The following is a 19,105-nucleotide window of genomic DNA, read 5'->3' as shown; positions in this document are numbered from 1 at the left end:
TCACGAAGGGAACCACCTGCCGCACCGACTTTGGATCCAGCCACCAATCCAAGGATGAGAGAGACGTGGCTTGGCACCATGACCACTCGGTCCAGGACATCCCTGCTGGGGATAGAGAGCAAGGCCAGCCATGCCTGCAGAGGTCGTACATGAAGATGGGCATGGCTGACCATGTATGTGCACTCGGCCATGTGGCCCATTAGTCGTGGGCTGTGGTAAGCGGATGGTTCTTCACGTGGGCAATCAAGTCCTACCTGGTTTGGAAGTGCACTTCCGGAAAAAAGGCCCTCGCTCGCGTGGAGTCGAGAACCGCTCCAATAAACTCTATGCGTTGGGCCAGCGTTAACATGGACTATTCTGTGTTTATTAACAGGCCCAGATCATTGCAGGTGAACCACACCAGCTCGAGGCTCCATCGGACCTGCTTCGGAGACCCGCCCTTGATGAGCCAGCTGTCGAGATACGGGAAGATCTGGACCTGGCGATGTCTCAGGTAAGCCACTACCAGTGTCACTCACCTTGTGAGCACCCTGGGGGCCAAAGACAGGCCAAAGGATAACGCCGTGAACTGGAAGTGACGCCTGGCCACTATGAAACGCAGGAAGCACCTGTGGCCCAGGAATACGGAGACATGAAAGTAAGTGTCCTTCAAGTCAAGAGCAGTGTACCAGCCCCCCGGATCCAGGGAAGGAATGATGGAGACCAGGGAGTCCATGTGGAACTTCAATTTCTTGAGAGACTGGTTGAGGCCATGCAGATCCACGAGGAGCCTGAGACCTCCTTTGGGATTAGGAAGTAGTGAGAATAGAATTCTCTTCATTCAATGTCCTGAGGAACCTTCTCCACAGCCCCCAAGCCCAAGAGCTTCTCTACCTCCTGAACAAGGAATCGCTTGTGAGAAGGGTTTCTGAAAAGAGATGGGAAAATGGGGGGGGGGGGGGGGGGGAGAGCTGGAAGGAGGGGCAGCCAAGAACTGCAGGGTATAGCCCCAAGCCACTATGTCCAGGACCCAGTGGTCCCACATAACCCATGACGAGGCTGAGCGGCAGGGGGAAAGGCGGCTGAGGAAAAGGCGGGTAGGATCGTCAACTGACTGGGGCGTCACTCTCGGGCACGCTCTCAAAACGATCACTTCTGGCCCCATGGGTGTTTGGCTGCCCCAGTCTGGGCTGGCGAGCAGGAGGAAGAAGGGCGACAACTACTAAAACTAGCATCCCTTCTCCTTGTAGGTCCCTGATGAGGCTGCCAGGGTCTTGGCGGCATTGGTGGTTGGAAGGGCTTCCTGGCTGATTACAGCATGTGCATGCCCAACGAGCGAAGGGTAGCTGTAGTGTCCTTCAACTGATGCAGCCCGGCATCTGTTTGATCCACGAACAAACCAACTCTGTCAAAGGGGAGGTCCTGGATCGAGGCCTGCATCTCCTGGGAGAGGCCTGCCGTCTGGAGCCAGGAACTACATCGCATGACCACTGCCAATTTGGCCACTCTTGCCGACAAGTCCGCTGCATCCCATGCCATTTGCGGGGAGCATCTGACCGCTGCCATACCCTCCTCCAGAGTGCCAAACTCTTGGGCCAAACCCTGAGGGAAGGATTCCTGTAACTTTTTGAGACCGTCCCAGAGATTAAAATTGTACTGGCCCAGCAGGACCTGATGGTTCGCCACCCAAAATTGCAGGCTGGCAGTAGAATAAATCTCTCCCCCAAATAAATCAAGTTTCTTAGCTTCTTTGTTTTTGGACGTCGAGGAGGTGGGGACCTGCATGTCTTTTTTGTTGGTTGCAGATACAACCAGCAAGCCCGGGGGGGGGGGGGGGGGGGGGGGGGGGGGGGGGGGGGGGCATAGAGGTATTTGAAACCCTTGGCAGGCACAAAGTACTTTTTCTCAGCCCATTTCGAGGTGGGCGGGATGGAGAAGGGGGTTTGCTGCAAGGCCTTGGCTATATTGAGGACCCTCTCATGCAGGGCGACCCAGGCGAGCATAGAGGCCAAGAGGACATTGAAGAGGGTGTCCTCCTGCTCCCCCATCTCCTGTACCTCGAGCCCCAAGTGCTTGGCCACGTGCCGGAGAAAGGCTTGAAGTCACCCGGCGGGCTAGTTCTGGAAGGTCCCACGACCGCCTCATATGGGGATGATCAGGAAGACTGGAAAGCCAGTGGGGGTGCTGGGGTCTCAACCATGGTCGGAGAAAGAGGCTTTGGGGTGGGCAGAGGTTCCTCCACCCTGACCTCAGAATGGGCTTCCAGTACCAGGTCCGGTGCTGGTGGGGCCACCACCCAATGTTCCGCTGCAGCCACCGAGCAGTGCTGTGAAGGAGGCACCATCACAACCAGTATGCCCCATGCACTCCAATAAGACCACTGTGCTGGCCAGTGGTTGTGCTGCCTTTGCGGTCCTGCAGATGAGGGAGCGGGCTCCGGTGCCCAATCATGCCAATGAGACTTTGGCAATCAGCTGAACTGGCCCTCCGTACCGGAGGAACCCTCTTCTGGTGACCAGGGAGGAGCCGTCAACATCTGCGTTTGTTCGCTGGTCATGGCTACCGGTGATCGTTGCCCAGGCGTAACTGAAAGGTAACTGTAGCGTGGAGAGTGGTATTGGTGCCGGGGAGACCGGTACCAAGGAACATTCCCACCATTCCGGGATTGGGACCAATGCGACCATCAAGAAAGCGAGCAGTGCCGGGAATAGAAAGGAAAGCGTCGATCCCATGCTGGAGAGTAGTGACGAGGGGATCTGGAAGCATGCCTGGGTGACCGGCGACACGATTAGGATCTGCCCCGGGATTCCCGACGCAGCAGCAAAGAGCAATGCCTTCTGTCCGGCAATCAGCGTTGTTCCCCTATCCCCTGAGGGGTCTTAACTGCAGGCTTGCCCTCTTGGGGAGCCTTAGCAGGGTCTTGCGGCAGCGGGGTCATCATAGGAGCAGGTGGAGACCTGTGCTCTCTCTGCACCGAGGGAGCCAGGGATGACAAAGGTGCAGGCAGCAGTGCGGGTACCATACTGCTCCCAGGAATCGGTGATGGACCTTTAAGGGCACCCCAACCAGGGAGGCATGATCGCGTGGCTCCGGAGAAGTTTGGTGGGCAGGTCTGAGTCCCTTGGTAGATGACCCCTGGGCCTTCTTGCTTGGTGCCAGTGAGTGCTTCTTGGCCTTCTTCTTTGGCAGAGGTGATGGCCAACAGTGCCAGGAGAGACCTGGTGCTGGTGCACGGAGGCCGAGGCACTTGGCACTACCTGCCTGGACAGCTCGGAAGCCAGGCGGAGGGCGGACTTCATCAGGAGAGAACTGAGGCAATGTCCCGCTCCCTCTGGGTGCGGGGCCGAAAGTTTCTGCAGAACCGCCCCTTCATGTGTGACTCCCCATGCACTTAAAGAAGCTGCCCTGGGGGTCACTCACAGGCATAGGTCTGCTGCAGTGCGAGCAGGACTTAAACCTGGGAGACCCGGGCATGCCCCGCCTCGGGCAAAATCCCGCTGGGACCCTAACGACTAACTAACTAACACTTAACGAGCACTTAACTACTTAGCACTAGCAAAAGCGAACTACATACAACAGCCTTAAGGCATGAAGTTCAGAATGACAGACAACCATTAGCTCTAGCTAAGAAAAAAAAGGTGCTCTGACTGACCACCACAGGCAGTAAGAAGGAACTGAGAGGGCATAGGGTCAGCGGCGCCTGATATACCGCGCTCATGCAGCGGTACTCTAGCGGGTGGCACAGTCAGCCCTATGTGGCCCTAAGGCAAAAATCTCCGAGGGCCATGTATGTGGGCACACACACACCTAGAATGGAATCCTTACGAGCAAGCACTCAAAGAAGAACTAATTTTCCGTAACTAAGGACTTGTATAAATAAAGGACACAATACCCAGTGGGACTGGAAAGTGATAGTGACAATTACCACAACCAGAACCTCAGAAAGAAAGAAAAAAAAAAAGCCCAAACCCTTTGGCTACAGAAGTTCTCCCCGTCTCACAGTGGGAGCTCAGGACCCAAGAATGAGAATCCTGTTTGTAAAGCATCTCTGAAGAACATCACTGTGGACAAACTTCATGCTTGTACTGGACTTTAAATCAATGAGCTGGCAGCTCATTTCCAAAGTGCCACTTAGAGCAGCCCTGAAATAAGCCTTATGTTCCACATCCCCAACCTACGGCAAGGCACTACTTTAAATAAACATTGGTCAAAGAAAACCTCAGAAATAAGCATCTGCTGAAGCTGAATACCCAGACACTCTAATCATTTTAGCTACACAGCTGTTCAGAGCTTTTCATTACCAGTTTTTAATGTACTATATAAAAAGAATACTAACCATCATGGCTGTGATCCACATTACTGCATGTCCTATATCATAAGCATTTGTTAAGAATCTTGGAACTAAAACTTGACCGCTTCCCACTGGAAGATTCAAACTTCTCAAAATCCTTGTAAATATCTGTTAAAAAAGTTAATATTATTACTTAATACTATTTATAAGAGGTTTCTGTACAATACTTGTAATGGGGCAACAGTTCCTGCATAGTTGTTATTAATTTGCTAGAATAAACATCCGAGTAACAAAACATCACATATGCATTTAGTGATTGGCTACTCGTAGTTACTGCAAGTTCCATTCTTAGCAGTGTGCATAACCGATACAATTTTAGGTCCCAGCATCAAGGGTTACTCTCAGACAATCAGTTTTCACATAAAGGTGAAATACATTTAAATGCATGATTGTAGGAGAACTATCATGATACTAAACACCCAGCAGTCTGAGATTCAAACTGCTGGTACTAGAGAACTAAAATCAGGTTAAAAATTATGCAATAGTTTTTTCTCTCCTCTGCTGGTAATAGCTCACCTTAACTGATCACTCTCATTATAGTGTGTATGATAACATCCATTGTTTCATGTTCTGTGTGTATATATCTTCCTATTGTATTTTCCACTGCATGCATCCAATGAAGTGGGTTTTAGCCCACGAAAGCTTATGCTCAAATAAATTTGTCAGTCCCTACGGTGCCACAAATACTCCTGTTCTTTTTGCAATAGTTTGGTTATCATTACAATTTAAACTTCTACCTAGTATTTCAAATGATTTGTGCATACTGTAAACAAGAGTGTTTTCCAAGAATTGCTGTGGGGCACTCCACCTACAACTTCTTTTCAGTTAGAAAAGGTACCATAGACAAGGAGTTATTTATTTTTATTCCAATATTTTTGATGATGTTATAGGTTTGAGAGGGAAAATGACTGCCAGCAGCTTCTTACATGCACCTACAGTTTTTGAAGATGGAAGGAAAGTTAGTCTTTAGTGTCCTATCCCCACATACTTCTTCTGCATCAGAAGCTTGAGGATAGGGCATAAGGGTCCTTGTATTTATCTCCTTATACTTGGTAACTAGGTGTTGCAGCTAATAATGGAGATTCAAACCATACCAACGTGTTTGGGGATCTTGGATAAGGCAAAATAGAGAAATGGGAGAACAAAGAAATGTTAAGTCTGAATGAAAAAAAAACCAAAACAGGCAAGTATGATTAAAATGCAGTTCCAGAACCATAAAAAGGAACATGAAATTAAAGACAAACCCACTGGATTTAATAAACAAGAGATTAATAAGGCCCACCACTTTTTTTTTTGATGGAAGCAATACAAAAGAACATGAGAGAGAGTATAGCAGTCCACAATACAGAAGCAAATCCAGCCAGAGAGGCGTTACGAAGAGAGCGTGCGGCCCCAATAACGGTCGGCAATGAAAAGGCAGGAGAAAGCACGGAAGCTGCAGGTGTGCTGAGGGTAGAATGCCAGCACCATACGTATGTCCAGGGAACGAAGCACGCGGTGTCTGGAGGAGGTATATAGTTTGGGGTAGAAGGTGGGGAGATTAAAGTGTCTGGTAGAAGGCGGGGCATTGATTGAGGTGGAATGGGGATGCCACTTTGGGGAGGAATTTGTGGTGGAGGTGGAGGGAGACACTGTCCTTGTGCAAGACAGTGAAGGGAGGATCCACCACCATGGCCGCCAGTTCACTGACGCATAGTGCAGAGGTAATGGCCACCAAGAAGATCACCTTCATGGAGAGGTGGGCAGGGAGCAAGGGGTGAGAGATTCCAAGGGCAGCTTAGTGAGGGTGGAGAGGACCACACTGAGGTCCCAGGTAGGGGTCCGCTTGCAGATTGAAGAAACGGCATTGAGAAGGCCATGGAGGAAGCGGACAGTAGTCGGGTGAATGAAGACGGAAAAGCCATTCACCAGGGGGGAGAAAAGCACGGAGTGCCGCCAGGTGTACATGAATGGAGGAGTGGGCAAGGCCGGAGTACCGGAGGTGGAGGAGGTAGACCAGGACAACAGGCATGGAGATAGCATCCAGGGAATAGCCATGGTCACACATCCAAATGGTGAAGCAGCACCATTTCGCCTGATAGCAAACTCTAGTGGGCCGTCACCTGCTGTGTGTAGGGATGTTGTGGATGGAATCAGAGCAGAGCATGCTGCGTCTATCCGCGAGCTCCATCCAAAATACCAGCCCGTGGGGGGGCTGGGGTTGGGTTGTCAGATGCAGCCAATGGGTTGTGTCAGGAGATTGGGAAGGTGAATTGGGGGGCAGATGGAGAGGAGAAGGAGATCTGTAAAGCGATATTGGCAAAGCCAAGCGGGGGCCACAAGGATGACGGCCGCCTGATCCCATTGTATTTTGCTTGGGGCTTGTGGAAACGGGAATGGGTGAGAAGACACAGTGGAGTTCGGTGGTCCAAGGAAGGAGAAGGGCGTCGCCCTGAGATCCTGGGCCGAGGGCTCCCCTGGAACAGAAGGGAGGAAGTTTGAGATTGTCTGCTGTGGCGAAGAAATCCTAGTGAGGTGTACCCCACTGGCAAAGAACAGAGCGGAGTGTGGGGTCATAGAGTTCGCACTCATAGTTGGCATGGAAGGAGAGACTGAGGGTGTCGACATGAGAGTTGCTCATGCCAGGAAGATGTACACCAATTCCAGAGGAGGATGGCCTTCACACAGCGGGAGGGGGAACGTGTCCCGCCCTACTTGCTGACATAGGCAACTGTTGCATGTTGTCTGAGAGCAGTTGGACATGGCAGGAGCAGAGGAGTGGCAGTAGCATTCAGCAGGCTAAGTGAATGGCATGAAGTTCAAGAACGTTGATGTGCATTCTTGCCTCTCTGGGCAACCAGAGGCCCTGGCCATGAGTCCATCCACATGTGTGCCCCAGCTTGCCAGGGAGGTGTCGGTGGTGAGGGTCGTGCATGGCACCGGAGGCATAAATGGGATGCCCACCAGGAATGGAGGACGGGTTGTACCACCAAATGAGGAAGGTTGAGGGCAGTGACCATATGGTGAAGGAGGGCCTGATTCTGGGCATGATCAATGGGAGGTAAGACGGAGGGAGGAATGAGCACTTCAGCAGGCAATGAAAAGGCACCGGTGGGGACCTGCGGGGCCAGTGGAGTGGGAGCGTCTGAAGGAGCATTGTAAACGGTGGTAGTGGATGTGGAGGGCTGACTGAGTATATGACGTTGGTATGGGTCCCAAAGCAAGCTAAGAGCACCGAAGAACAGTGGTTCCGACTCTGGCCATGCAGAGGTAAGAGGGAACTGGAGCAGCACTGATCCACACGGCTTCTTAAAGTCATGGATGAGCCACGCGGTTGACGCACATTCGGGTCAACAGACACTACTATGAGCAGTTCTGGCTCTGGCGCATGGCGCGAATGAGCACCCGTGATTGGAAACCACATAGGGACCATCACTCGAAGAAGAACAAGTATTTATATTACGAGAGAAATTGGATTTAATCTTTTCATAAGAGACCAAATTTCAGCAATAAAGCACCCAAATTATTGAGGAAACTGATGAAGTTAATATTTACCCTCGATGAAGGATTGAAAATTTAAGCGATGATCATTTAGAAGTCAGGAAACTAAGAACATAAGAATGGTCATACTGGGTCAGACCAGAGGTCCATCTAGCCCAGTATACTGTCTTCTGACAGTGACCAATGCCAGGTGCCCCAGAGGGAATGAACAGAACAGGTGATCATCAAGTAATCCATCCCGTCGCCCCTTCCCCAGTTCCTAGCAAACGGAGGTTAGGGACACCATCCTGCCCACCCTAGCTAATAGCCATTGATGGACCTATCTTCCATGAACTTATCTAGTTCCTTTTTAAACCCTGTTATAGCCTTGGCCTTCACAACATCCTCTGGCAAGGAGTTCCACAGATTTACTGTGTTGTGTGAAAAATACTTCCTTTTGTTTGTTTAAAACCTGCTGCCTATTAATTTCATTTGGTGACCCCTAGTTCTTGTGTTACGAGAGGAGTAGCTGTCTGGAGATTTATTTCGTACGTTTAATATCCAGTGAAAAAAGTTGAGTCTGAATTCCCTAAAATAACTGAAGCAAGCCGTATCTAAAAGTATCAGAATCACACAATTTCATTTGTTTTCTCAATAAGAAGGGACAGGTGGCTATATGAGCCAGCAATTTAAGAGACATAAAAATGTTGGCCAAAATAGTCTCTTTCCAACTTTTTGGTATTCTTACAACTTACACTTAGCCTCACAAAGGCATTAATATGATCCTTCTCAGTACCAATTGGACTATTTCCAAGGAAGCTCGCTGGCCTGAATTCTATAGTGTTCATACCACTAAGACAACAAAGAAAAAGAAAATATTACACTATATCTTTATTAACTCAAATTTGGAATTGTTTGAAACAAAAATAACTTTGGACTTTTGAAAATGTGCATGCTACATCAAAATCTGATTCAAGTTGGCAAAAGCTGGTTTACACCAGAAGATTTTAATATATTAAAATGCTATGAACAGCTTGAAATCAAAAGTCAGAGATTCAGTGTGTTTGTGCTGTGCATCAACTAATTCAAAAGCAGTTCCATACTTGGTCTCATTCTTGCAAGTAAGTGGGATTACTTGTGCATTTAAAGTTATTCACACGCATAATTGTTTACAGAAGGGTGGTGCAATATAGTAATACCCTTTTGAGTCAACTGATGAAGACTGCCAACTCCCAAAGCTATACACAGAGAGTTAATTCAGATTTTCAGCTGCACATACCAGCTTGAAAATACGGTTATACGAGGCCAAAACAGAGGCTACAGAGAATATTTATGTTTGGTATTGCCTACATTGAAATATATCTTCAGGGTTAGTGTAATATTATTGCAGGGTAAACAATATCACTTGTAAAAATAACAGATATTACCTTTGGTACATATGGATCCCAGTCTATGTACCCTATGTTGTCAGTGGCCAAGCGAGCAAAAAGGTTTACTAGATGCTGGGGGGAGGGGAGGAGAAACAAAAAAACAGGTCAATATTCCATAGCACACGTTTCTAAGAGAAGAACTCGACGCCCATTTCATCAGTGGCCACAGAGGCAAAATATCAGTTCACCTCAGCAAGAGAGATTTTAACATCACATTCACCAATGTCACACAGGGCATAAATAAGGAGTTAAAGAAGCTTAATGTAAACATCTGAGAAATCATTACACTTTCTGCGCTGAGATCCCCACCTCACTTGTTACTTCTTTTAATATTCATGACTAAAATACAAACAAAAACTCCACCCCTCCACCCCCATATCTCTTTCATATTAGGGATACTGAACTATAGTGGTGGGATTTCATAGAACTATAAACTATACCACAATAGCCCTTTGCATCCCCATAAGGATTGACTGGTAGTCTGGAAAATGCATGAGAGAGCAATTATAAACTGCCCAACAAGCAAAACTGCTGGCTTGTTTACTCAATCAGCAACAGCTTGTTGGAAGTCATGAAATTACCACCTCTTTCCTCCACATTAGAGAAAGGGGAGGAAAAATGGAACTTGATGTGACAGTGTTGAAGTTAAACACGGGAGGGATAGTTCAGTGGTTTGAGCATTGGCCTGCTAAACCCAGGGTTGTGAGTTCAATCCTTGAGGGAGCCATTTGGGATCTGGGGCAAAAATTGGGGATTGGTCCTGCTTTGAGCAGGGGGTTGGACTAGATGACCTCCTGAGGTCCCTTCCAACCCTGGTATTCTATGATGATTCTATGAAATATTTCAGGTCTATTTACAAGTACATTTCACTCTATTTATATACTGCTATTCTACAGGATTAGGAAAAGTAAATACTCACCCCCTCCCATTGTGGAAGATTTTGAACTGAAAACCAGAGGCCTATAAATTCATCAAACCAAAGCCTGCAAGAAAATGAAATCAAGCCAGTCATTTCAGAACTGCACCAATCTCTCCTCCATCATCAGGCACACATTTCATCTCCACTCTACTAGGCAGTTTCAGGCACCTTTTCTCCTGGTCTCACTTTCACTAATCCAAGTATTTTTTCCCCCCTTACTGACTGGCTATGGTCACTGTCCTACCACTAGTTCTTTCATCCCAAGCTTCAGTCCTTGGCGTTCTTTCCTCCTCCCTCCTTTACCACCTCGTCATTTCTGGCCAACTTTTAAATGTAAAGTTTAGTAAAAGTTATGTTAATAATTTACATCTGTATTTCACTTCCTTCTACCTACCTCAGTCTCACCAGTTCCTTGTTCTGTCTTAATTTTCATCTCAACTGGCATACTCACTAGTAAGAGCCTATCGCACCTAGTTTGTACCACCCTCCTACTCTAACGTCTAACATTTGTCCCTATTGTCCTAGACCTATCATAGGCATCCGACTTGATCCCAAATTCTTTCAGAGCTTGGGAAACAAGCTTCACCATTCCTCCACCTAAACTCTTATTTATTCCTTCATTTTACTGAAACCTTTCTAATTCTCTCCTTTAAGCTCTCCACAAGCCCAATTAAATTAGAAGTATTTAAATCAGCAGGGCTGATGAAAAACATCCCAGGGTATTTAAGGAACTAGCTGAAGCAATTCTGAAACTGCTAGAGATTATCTTTGAGAATTCATAGGGATGGGTGAGGTCCCAGACAACTGGAGAAGTGCAAACATACTGCTTATCTCTAAAAAAGGGGGAAAAGGAAGAGCTGGGGAATTAGAGACCAGTCAATCTACTCTCAGTACCTGGAAACATACTGGAACAAATTATCAATCAATTTGTAAGCACCTAGAGGATAAGAGGGTGATAAGTAATAGTCAACACAGATGTGTCAAGAACAAGAACTTTCCTTCTTTGACAAAAAGAAAAGGAGTACTTGTGGCACCTTAGAGACTAACAAATTTATTTGAGCATAAGCTTTCGTGAGCTACAGCTCACTTCATCGGATGCATTCAGTGGAAAATACAGTGGGGAGATTTATATACACAGAGAACATGAAACAATGGGTGTTACCATACACACTGTAACAAGAGTGATCACTTAAGGTGAGCTATTACCAGCAGGAGAGCGCGGGGGGACAGGACCTTTTGTAGTGATAATCAAGGTGGGCCATTTCCAGCAGTTGATAAGAACATCTGAGGAACAGTGGGGGTGGGGTGGGGGGGGATAGTTTTACTTTGTGTAATGACCCATCCACTCCCAGTCTCTATTCAAGCCTAAGTTAATTGTATCCAGTTTGCAAATCAATTCCAATTCAGCCACAAGGGGCCACAACAGTGGTTCCCTTAACCCACCCAGCAATATTGTTAATCTATCCAACTATACTCTTAGCCCAGCAGAAGAATCTGTCCTATCTCGGGGCCTCTCCTTCCGCCCCTCCACCCCCACGAACATGATACAGTTCTGTGGTGACCTAGAATCCTATTTTTGACGCCTCCGACTCAAAGAATATTTCCAACACACCTCTGAACAACATACTAACCCACAGCGTCCTTCCTACCAACACTACAAAAAGAAGGATTCTGGGTGGACTCCTCCAGAAGGTCGAAACAACAGACTGGACTTCTACATAGAGTGCTTCCGCCGACGTGCACGGGCTGAAATTGTGGAAAAGCAGCATCTCTTGCCCCATAACCTCAGTCGTGCAGAACACAATGCCATCCACAGCCTCAGAAACAACTCTGACATCATAATCAAAAAGGCTGACAAAGGAGGTGCTCTCGTCATCATGAATAGGTCGGAATATGAACAAGAGGCTGCTAGGCAGCTCTCCAACACCACTTTCTACAAGCCATTACCCTCTGATCCCACTGAGGGTTACCAAAAGAAACTACACCATTTGCTCAAGAAACTCCCTGAAAAAGTACAAGAACAAATCCGCACAGACACACCCCTGGAAACCCGACCTGGGGTATTCTATCTGCTACCCAAGATCCATAAACCTGGAAATCCTGGGCGCCCCATCATCTCAGGCATTGGTACCCTGACAGCAGGATTGTCTGGCTATGTAGACTCCCTCCTCAGGCCCTACGCTACCAGCACTCCCAGCTATCTTCGAGACACCACTGACTTCCTGAGGAAACTACAATCCATCCGTGATCTTCCTGAAAACACCATCCTGGCTACTATTGATGTAGAAGCCCTTTACACCAACATTCCACACAAAGATGGACTACAAGCCGTCAGGAACACTATCCCCGATAATGTCATGGCAAACCTGGTGGCTGAACTTGGTGACTTTGTCCTCACCCATAACTATTTCACATTTGGGGATAATGTATACCTTCAACTCAGCGGCACTGCTATGGGTACCCGCATGGCCCCACAGTATGCCAACATTTTTATGGCTGACTTAGAACAACGCTTCCTCAGTTCTCGTCCCCTAATGCCCCTACTCTACTTGCGCTACATTGAGGACATCTTCATCATCTGGACCCATGGAAAAGAAGCCCTTGATGAATTCCACCATGATTTCAACAATTTCCATCCCACTTTCAACCTCAGTTTGGACCAGTCCACAAAGAGATCCACTTCCTGGACACTACGGTGCTAATAAACGATGGTCACATAAACACCACCCAATACTAGAAACCTACTGACCGCTATTCCTACCTACATGCCTCCAGCTTTCATCCAGACCACATCACACAATCCATTGTCTACAGCCAAGCTCTACGATACAACAACATTTGCTCCAACCCCTCAGACAGAGACAAACACCTACAAGATCTCTATCAAGCACTCTTATAACTACAATACCCACCGGCTGAAGTGAAGAAACAGATTGACAGAGCCAGAAGAGTACCCAGAAGTTACCTACTACAGGACAGGCCCAACAAAGAAAATAACAGAACGCCACTAGCCATCACCTTCAGCCCCCAACTAAAACCTCTCCAACGCATCATCAAGGATCTACAACCTATCCTGAAGGACGACCCATCACTCTCACAGATCTTGGGAGACAGGCCAGTCCTTGCCTACAGACAGCCCCCCAACCTGAAGCAAATACTCACCAGCAACCACACACCACACAACAGAACCACTAACCCAAGAACCTATCCTTGCAACAAAGCCCGTTGCCAACTGTGTCCACATATCTATTCAGGGGACACCATCACAGGACCTAATCACATCAGCCACACTATCAGAGGCTCGTTCACCTGCACATCTACCAATGTGATATATGCCATCATGTGCCAGCAATGCCCCTCTGCCATGTACATTGGTCAAACTGGACAGTCTCTACGTAAAAGAATAAATGGACACAAATCAGACGTCAAGAATTATAACATTCAAAAACCAGTTGGAGAACACTTCAATCTCTTTGGTCACTCGATTACGGACCTAAAAGTTGCAATTCTTCAACAAAAAAACTTCAAAAACAGACTCCAACGAGAGACTGCTGAATTGGAATTAATTTGCAAACTGGATACAATTAACTTAGGCTTGAATAGAGACTGGGAGTGAATGGGTCATTACACAAAGTAAAACTATCCCCCCCCACTGTTCCTCAGATGTTCTTATCAACTGCTGGAAATGGCCCACCTTGATTATCATTACAAAAGGTCCCGCCCACCTGCGCTCTCCTGCTGGTAATAGCTCACCTTAAGTGATCACTCTCGTTACAGTGCGTATGGTAACACCCATTGTTTCATGTTCTCTGTGTATATAAATCTCCCCACTGTATTTTCCACTGAATGCATCCGATGAAGTAAGCTGTAGCTCACAAAAGCTTATGCTCAAATAAATTTGTTAGTCTCTAAGGTGCCACAAGTCCTCCTTTTCTTTTTGCGGATACAGACTAACACGGCTGCTACTCTGAAACCTTCTTTGACAGGGTTACTGGCCCTAGCAGATAGGGAGAAGCAACAGATGTGATATATCTTGATTTTATAAGGCTTTTGACACAGTCCCACATGACATTCTCATACACAAACTAGGGAAATATGGTCTCTAAATGAAAGTACTGTAAGATGGGTGCACAACTGGTTGAAAAACTGTATTCAAAGAGTAGTTATCAATAGTTCACTGTTCCACTGATACAGTTCAACATATCTAGTGAAGTCCTGCAGGGTCTGTCACTATACAATATTTTCATTAATGCTTGAGGAATGGAGTGGAGAGTATGCTTATAAAATTTTAAGAGGACATCAAGCCAGGAGGGGCTGCAAGCACTTTAGAGGACAGAATGAGAATTCAAAATAACCTTGAAGAATTAGAGAATTGGTCTGAAATCAATATGATGAAATTCAATGAAGATAAATAAAAAGTACTTTTTTGCCTGGAGGCGCAGGGAGAGCCAGCTGAGATCACTCAGTTGGGGTGAACTGCAAAGAATGGGGCAGACAATCCCCAAAGCTGGTGGATATTTCAATACTTAGATTTACCAAGATTTATGAAACAGCTTCTATACCACCTGACTGGTTACTCAGAAGTCAAGAATGATGAAGATGAATGAAAATCTTATTCGCCATATAAAAGAAAAGATTCTACCAATTCCAAAAGATCGGACACATTACCTCCCAGGTTAATGAATATTCCAGATCTTACCAAATACATGCTTATAGCCAATTCTTATTAACTAAACTAAAATTTATTAAAATACAAAAGAGATACATACAGACATGAGTCAATCTTGAGGTTCAGATTCATAGCAGAGATGATAAGCTTTGTAGCTGCAAAGAGTTCTTTTAGAAATTTAGTCCATAGGTTATAGTCCAACGTTTATCTTCAGGGCGGTCCAGTTAGAACTGGGATCTCAGTCCTGATGGCTTAGGCTTCACCTGCATGAAACCTCGAGCAGATCTGAGATGACAGGATCAGGACCCACAGATCTTTTATACAATTTCAAGCCTTCTTTGAGAGGTCGGCATCCCTTGGCTTACAATAGGTAATCAGGGCGACTTTGGGCATGTCTTCACTAGCAACATCAAAGCGCTGCCGCAGTAGCGCTTTACAATGGCTGTGTAGTTGCGGCACCAGCATTGGGAGAGAGCTCTCCCAGCGCTAAAAAAAAAAAAAAAAACCACCTCCACGAGGGGAATAGCTACCAGCGCTGGCGCACTGTCTACACTGCAACTTTACAGCGCTGAAACTTGCAGGGCTCAGGGGGGTGTTTTTTCACAGTGTAGACAAAGCCTTTGAAGTAGGACCATCACCAGTACTTAGCTACACGAATTAACATAAGGCAATTGCCTGTTTTTCACCATTCGCAGATGACTGGCTATACGTTTCAAAAAGAGATGGCTACAATGATATTCCGTGTTTACGGTTCATTTAAATGCTAGGATGTTCTTTTGATCGCTGAATTAACAGAATACAGCATAGACAGGGACTGTTGATTACATTGTTGACCACTACCCATATATTTGTGGTGGCAGAAGACAGAACAAGGAACAATGGTCTCAAGTTGAAGTGGGGGAGGTCTAGGTTGGATATTAGGAAAAACTATTTCACTAGCGGGGTGGTGAAGCACTGGAATGGGTTACCTAGAGAGGTGGTGGAATCTCCATCCTTAGAGGTTTTTAAGGCCTGGCTTGACAAAGCCCTGGCTGGGATGATTTAGTTGGCGTTAGTCTTGCTTTGAGCAGAGGGTTGGACTAGATGACCTCCTGAGGTCTCTTCCAATCCTAATCTTCTATGATTCTATGATATGTAAATACACAAAAACATAAACATTATCTCCCATTACTCTTTAAGGGTTGAATTTGAGTCATTCATCCTGCAGGATGTTTAACCCTTTCTGGTCATGCGTCACAGTACCACATTCAGAAAGGAAAAGTCAAAAGGCACAACTACTAAAGGAGAAACAAATGGTAAGGTGGTAGGACAGCTGAAAAAGATCAGGGAGTTAATAACAGATCACAAATTGAATATAACCCAACTATGTGATGCAGTTATGAAAAAGACTTATATAGTTCTGGGGTGTATTAACAGGAGTGCTGGAGATAAGACAAGGGAGGTAATTGTTAGAGGCCCACATAGTTTTTGCAAAGGCAAAATAACAAAACAAAACAAAACAAAAAAACAAAATGAAAAACTCAATGCGCAGTAGCAGCTCCTGCCTCACAGGGCTAGCTGGGCTCCTGCTCTGGGCATTGCAACCTGGTGCACAGGGTCCACAGCACTTCTTAGGTTTGGCTCAGCCACCCCTCCAACTTGACCAGGGGAGGGGAAGAGACCAAAATTGAGTGAGTGCCTGAGCCCAGGCAGCCCAGTGGGATAGAAGAAGCAGCAGCAGCAGGGTGAGTACAGGATGGTCTCGCTCAGCAATATCCCACCTGGGCCTCGCCCGGCCCCCCTCGGGGGCTTGACCATCCCCGAAGCCTCCAATCCAGTCAAAACACCTGGAGCTCAGCCCAGCTAGTCCTGCAGGACAGGAGCTGAAGGAGCTGCTGCTGTGGGGTAAGTGCAGGGTGGGTTCACGCTGTAATACCCCCCACCCAGGGAATATCTATGGGGGGACAGGAGAGGAGTTCCTGGGACTGATTAATGGGGTACTTGGGCACCGAGGCTCAATGGTGGAGGAGGAATATTTAAAGGGGGGGGCAAGGTTCAAAGGGGGATTTCATAAAGGGGACCTGGGCATACTGGGGTTGGAGGCTGGAGAAGGAAGCAGTGGGGGTTGGGAAAATCTGTGGTGTTCCCTTGAGTTTGGGAAATTGAGTGGGGATGGAGAAGTGGGGGTTATTTGGGAGCTGCAGTAAATTTATTAATGTGAATGTAATAAAATCCTTTTTCTCAAGCCCATCTAATACATGCACATAGATTTATATCTGTCTCATCTCTCCAGTTCTTCACAATGGATGCCAGATCATTATCTCAGGCTTCCCAAATTTGTAACTGCCATACCTTTAACTGACTACCAAGGAATCACTTCATTCAGCTTGTTAAGTTTAATGAGGTGAGTGAGTGCATCTTATAATACATATGAGCTGGAGAAGCCACCATATAGTTCATGTATTCATTAGAAAGATTATAGGTGTCACTTAATTAAGGCTATGTTTTCGTCACGGGTATTTTTAGTAAAAGTCATGGACATGTCACAGGCAGTAAACAAAAATTCATGTCCCATGACCTGTCCATGACGTGTACTATATACCCCTGACTAAATGTTGGGTGCTCTGGGGCAGGGGGGGCCCAGGGGCACCACGGGTACTTGTGGGGAGGCGAGGGGGGAGAAACAAATCAGGACCCCTGCAACTGCTGCGGGGGGGGAAGTGATGGGGGACTGGCAGGCTCCCTTCCTGGCTCCATGCAGATTGCCAGAAGCAGCAATATGTCCTTCGGCTCCTAGGCAGAGGCACGGCCAGCGGGACTCTGCGTGCTGCCCTGGCTCCGAGTGCCATGGTTCCCAGCCAATGGGAGCTGTGGAGGTGGCGCCTGCAGGCGGAGACAGGACGTGGAGCCGCCGGGCCATGCCTCCGCCTAGGAGCATATCACCATTCTGGGGAGCCCACTGAGGTAAGCGACACCTGGAGTCCTCACCCCCTCCCGCACCCCAACCCCCTGCCCCAGCCCTGAGCCACTTCCCACACCCAAACTCTTGCTGCTGCTGGGGCGGGGGAAGGAGGGACCCAGGTAGCGGCACATGGCCCAGGACCCCTGGTGCTGCTGGGGGGGCAGGGAGGTGCAGTAGCCCGAGACCCTTGCTGCTGCTGGGAGGGGGGCACAGCAGCCCGAGACTACCCCACCAGCGCCTCGTGCAGCTGGCCCAGGGGCTGCCCGAGCTGCTCAAGTGGCCCCCGGGTCAGCTGCACCAACTGCTGCAGAAGTCACAGCGGTCCCGGAAAGTCATGGAATCCATGACTTCCATGACAGACTCACAGCCTTATTTTATTTTCTAGCAAAACAAAAAACTTATCCTTCTAATGAACCTTTCTTCATCTCTTTTCTGTTTCCACACTATCAATAGCAAGAGCCTCCTCTCTCAGGATTGCAATTTTTATTAAAACCTACAGAAAGGAGGAGAGAAAAGGAAAGAGAGACAGAAGAGGAAAGGAAACTTAAGAGTAAGGAGAACTGGAAGGCTTGGAAGTGACTCAAAAAAAAAAAAAAAAGCTAATTATCTGTAATTCTTGTTCTCTGAAGGCATTTACAGTATAACTGATCCCCACCCTAAGCCTCTAGGTAATAATGTGACTCATAAAATTACCATAACATAAAATTCTAAACCACTGGCTTCTAAGAGGCAGTAATGCATGCCAACTCTGTTGCTGTAACTTAGCTAACCTTAGTGTTTCCAATATTCTCTGCTTTCATCGAAAAAATGGTAAGATTAATAAATGACTGAAGTGTACTTAATTTACAAGGTAGTTGAAAAATCCAACTCTGAGGTGGCTGAGCAGAGATCAATAACACAAAACACCTTCAGAAAGAAAGAATTACAAGAAATTCCCTTATTCAACAGCAGCTGCCTTACAGTAAATGCATACTTTTAGATGCTCAACAACAAAAAAGGATGTCACTATAGGTGTAAACACAGAGCCATCTACAGAGACCCACATCAGCAAGGTCTGGAAAAATAAGGTAATATACATCTGGATAACAATAATAGTTTAAAAAAAAAAAGGGGAAGGGGGTGGCTGTGCTGCATATTCTTCTGGTCAAGACCTGCTCAGAAGCTGGCTGGAGCAACAGCTTGAATAGGACCTTGAAGTGGTAGGCCTGAAAAGGAATAGCAATGGGATATGCAATCCAACAGCCATTTAGATACGACTTCCAGTGACAGCCTGAAACAGCTCTGAGATCCAGTTCATTTCAGTGACACCTGATGTCACTAAAAGCAAGTTTACCAAATAATCAGAAGCATACCTGTG

The 19,105-nt window shown here is 47.0% G+C and overlaps 1 protein-coding gene across 4 annotated transcripts in view; it reads right to left on the bottom strand.

Moving 5' to 3' along the window:
* PSME4 (proteasome activator subunit 4) overlaps positions 1–19,105 on the bottom strand; it is a 209,455-nt gene that overhangs the window by 145,872 nt on the left and 44,478 nt on the right. For all 4 annotated transcript variants that reach the window (XM_037895876.2, XM_037895877.2, XM_037895875.2 and 1 more), the window contains exons 6-8: positions 10,139–10,202; positions 9,217–9,291; positions 4,316–4,438 (exon numbers count right to left, since the gene is read on the bottom strand). In XM_037895876.2, the coding sequence (XP_037751804.1) occupies positions 4,316–4,438; positions 9,217–9,291; positions 10,139–10,202 (262 nt within the window). The remainder of the gene's footprint in view (positions 1–4,315; positions 4,439–9,216; positions 9,292–10,138; positions 10,203–19,105) is intronic.

This window comes from Chelonia mydas, chromosome 3 (genome assembly GCF_015237465.2).
Source record: "Chelonia mydas isolate rCheMyd1 chromosome 3, rCheMyd1.pri.v2, whole genome shotgun sequence".
Classification (NCBI taxonomy): Eukaryota; Metazoa; Chordata; order Testudines; family Cheloniidae; genus Chelonia; species Chelonia mydas.
Note: the sequence above shows the minus strand (reverse complement) of the source record. Positions and strands in the feature narration are given on the sequence as shown.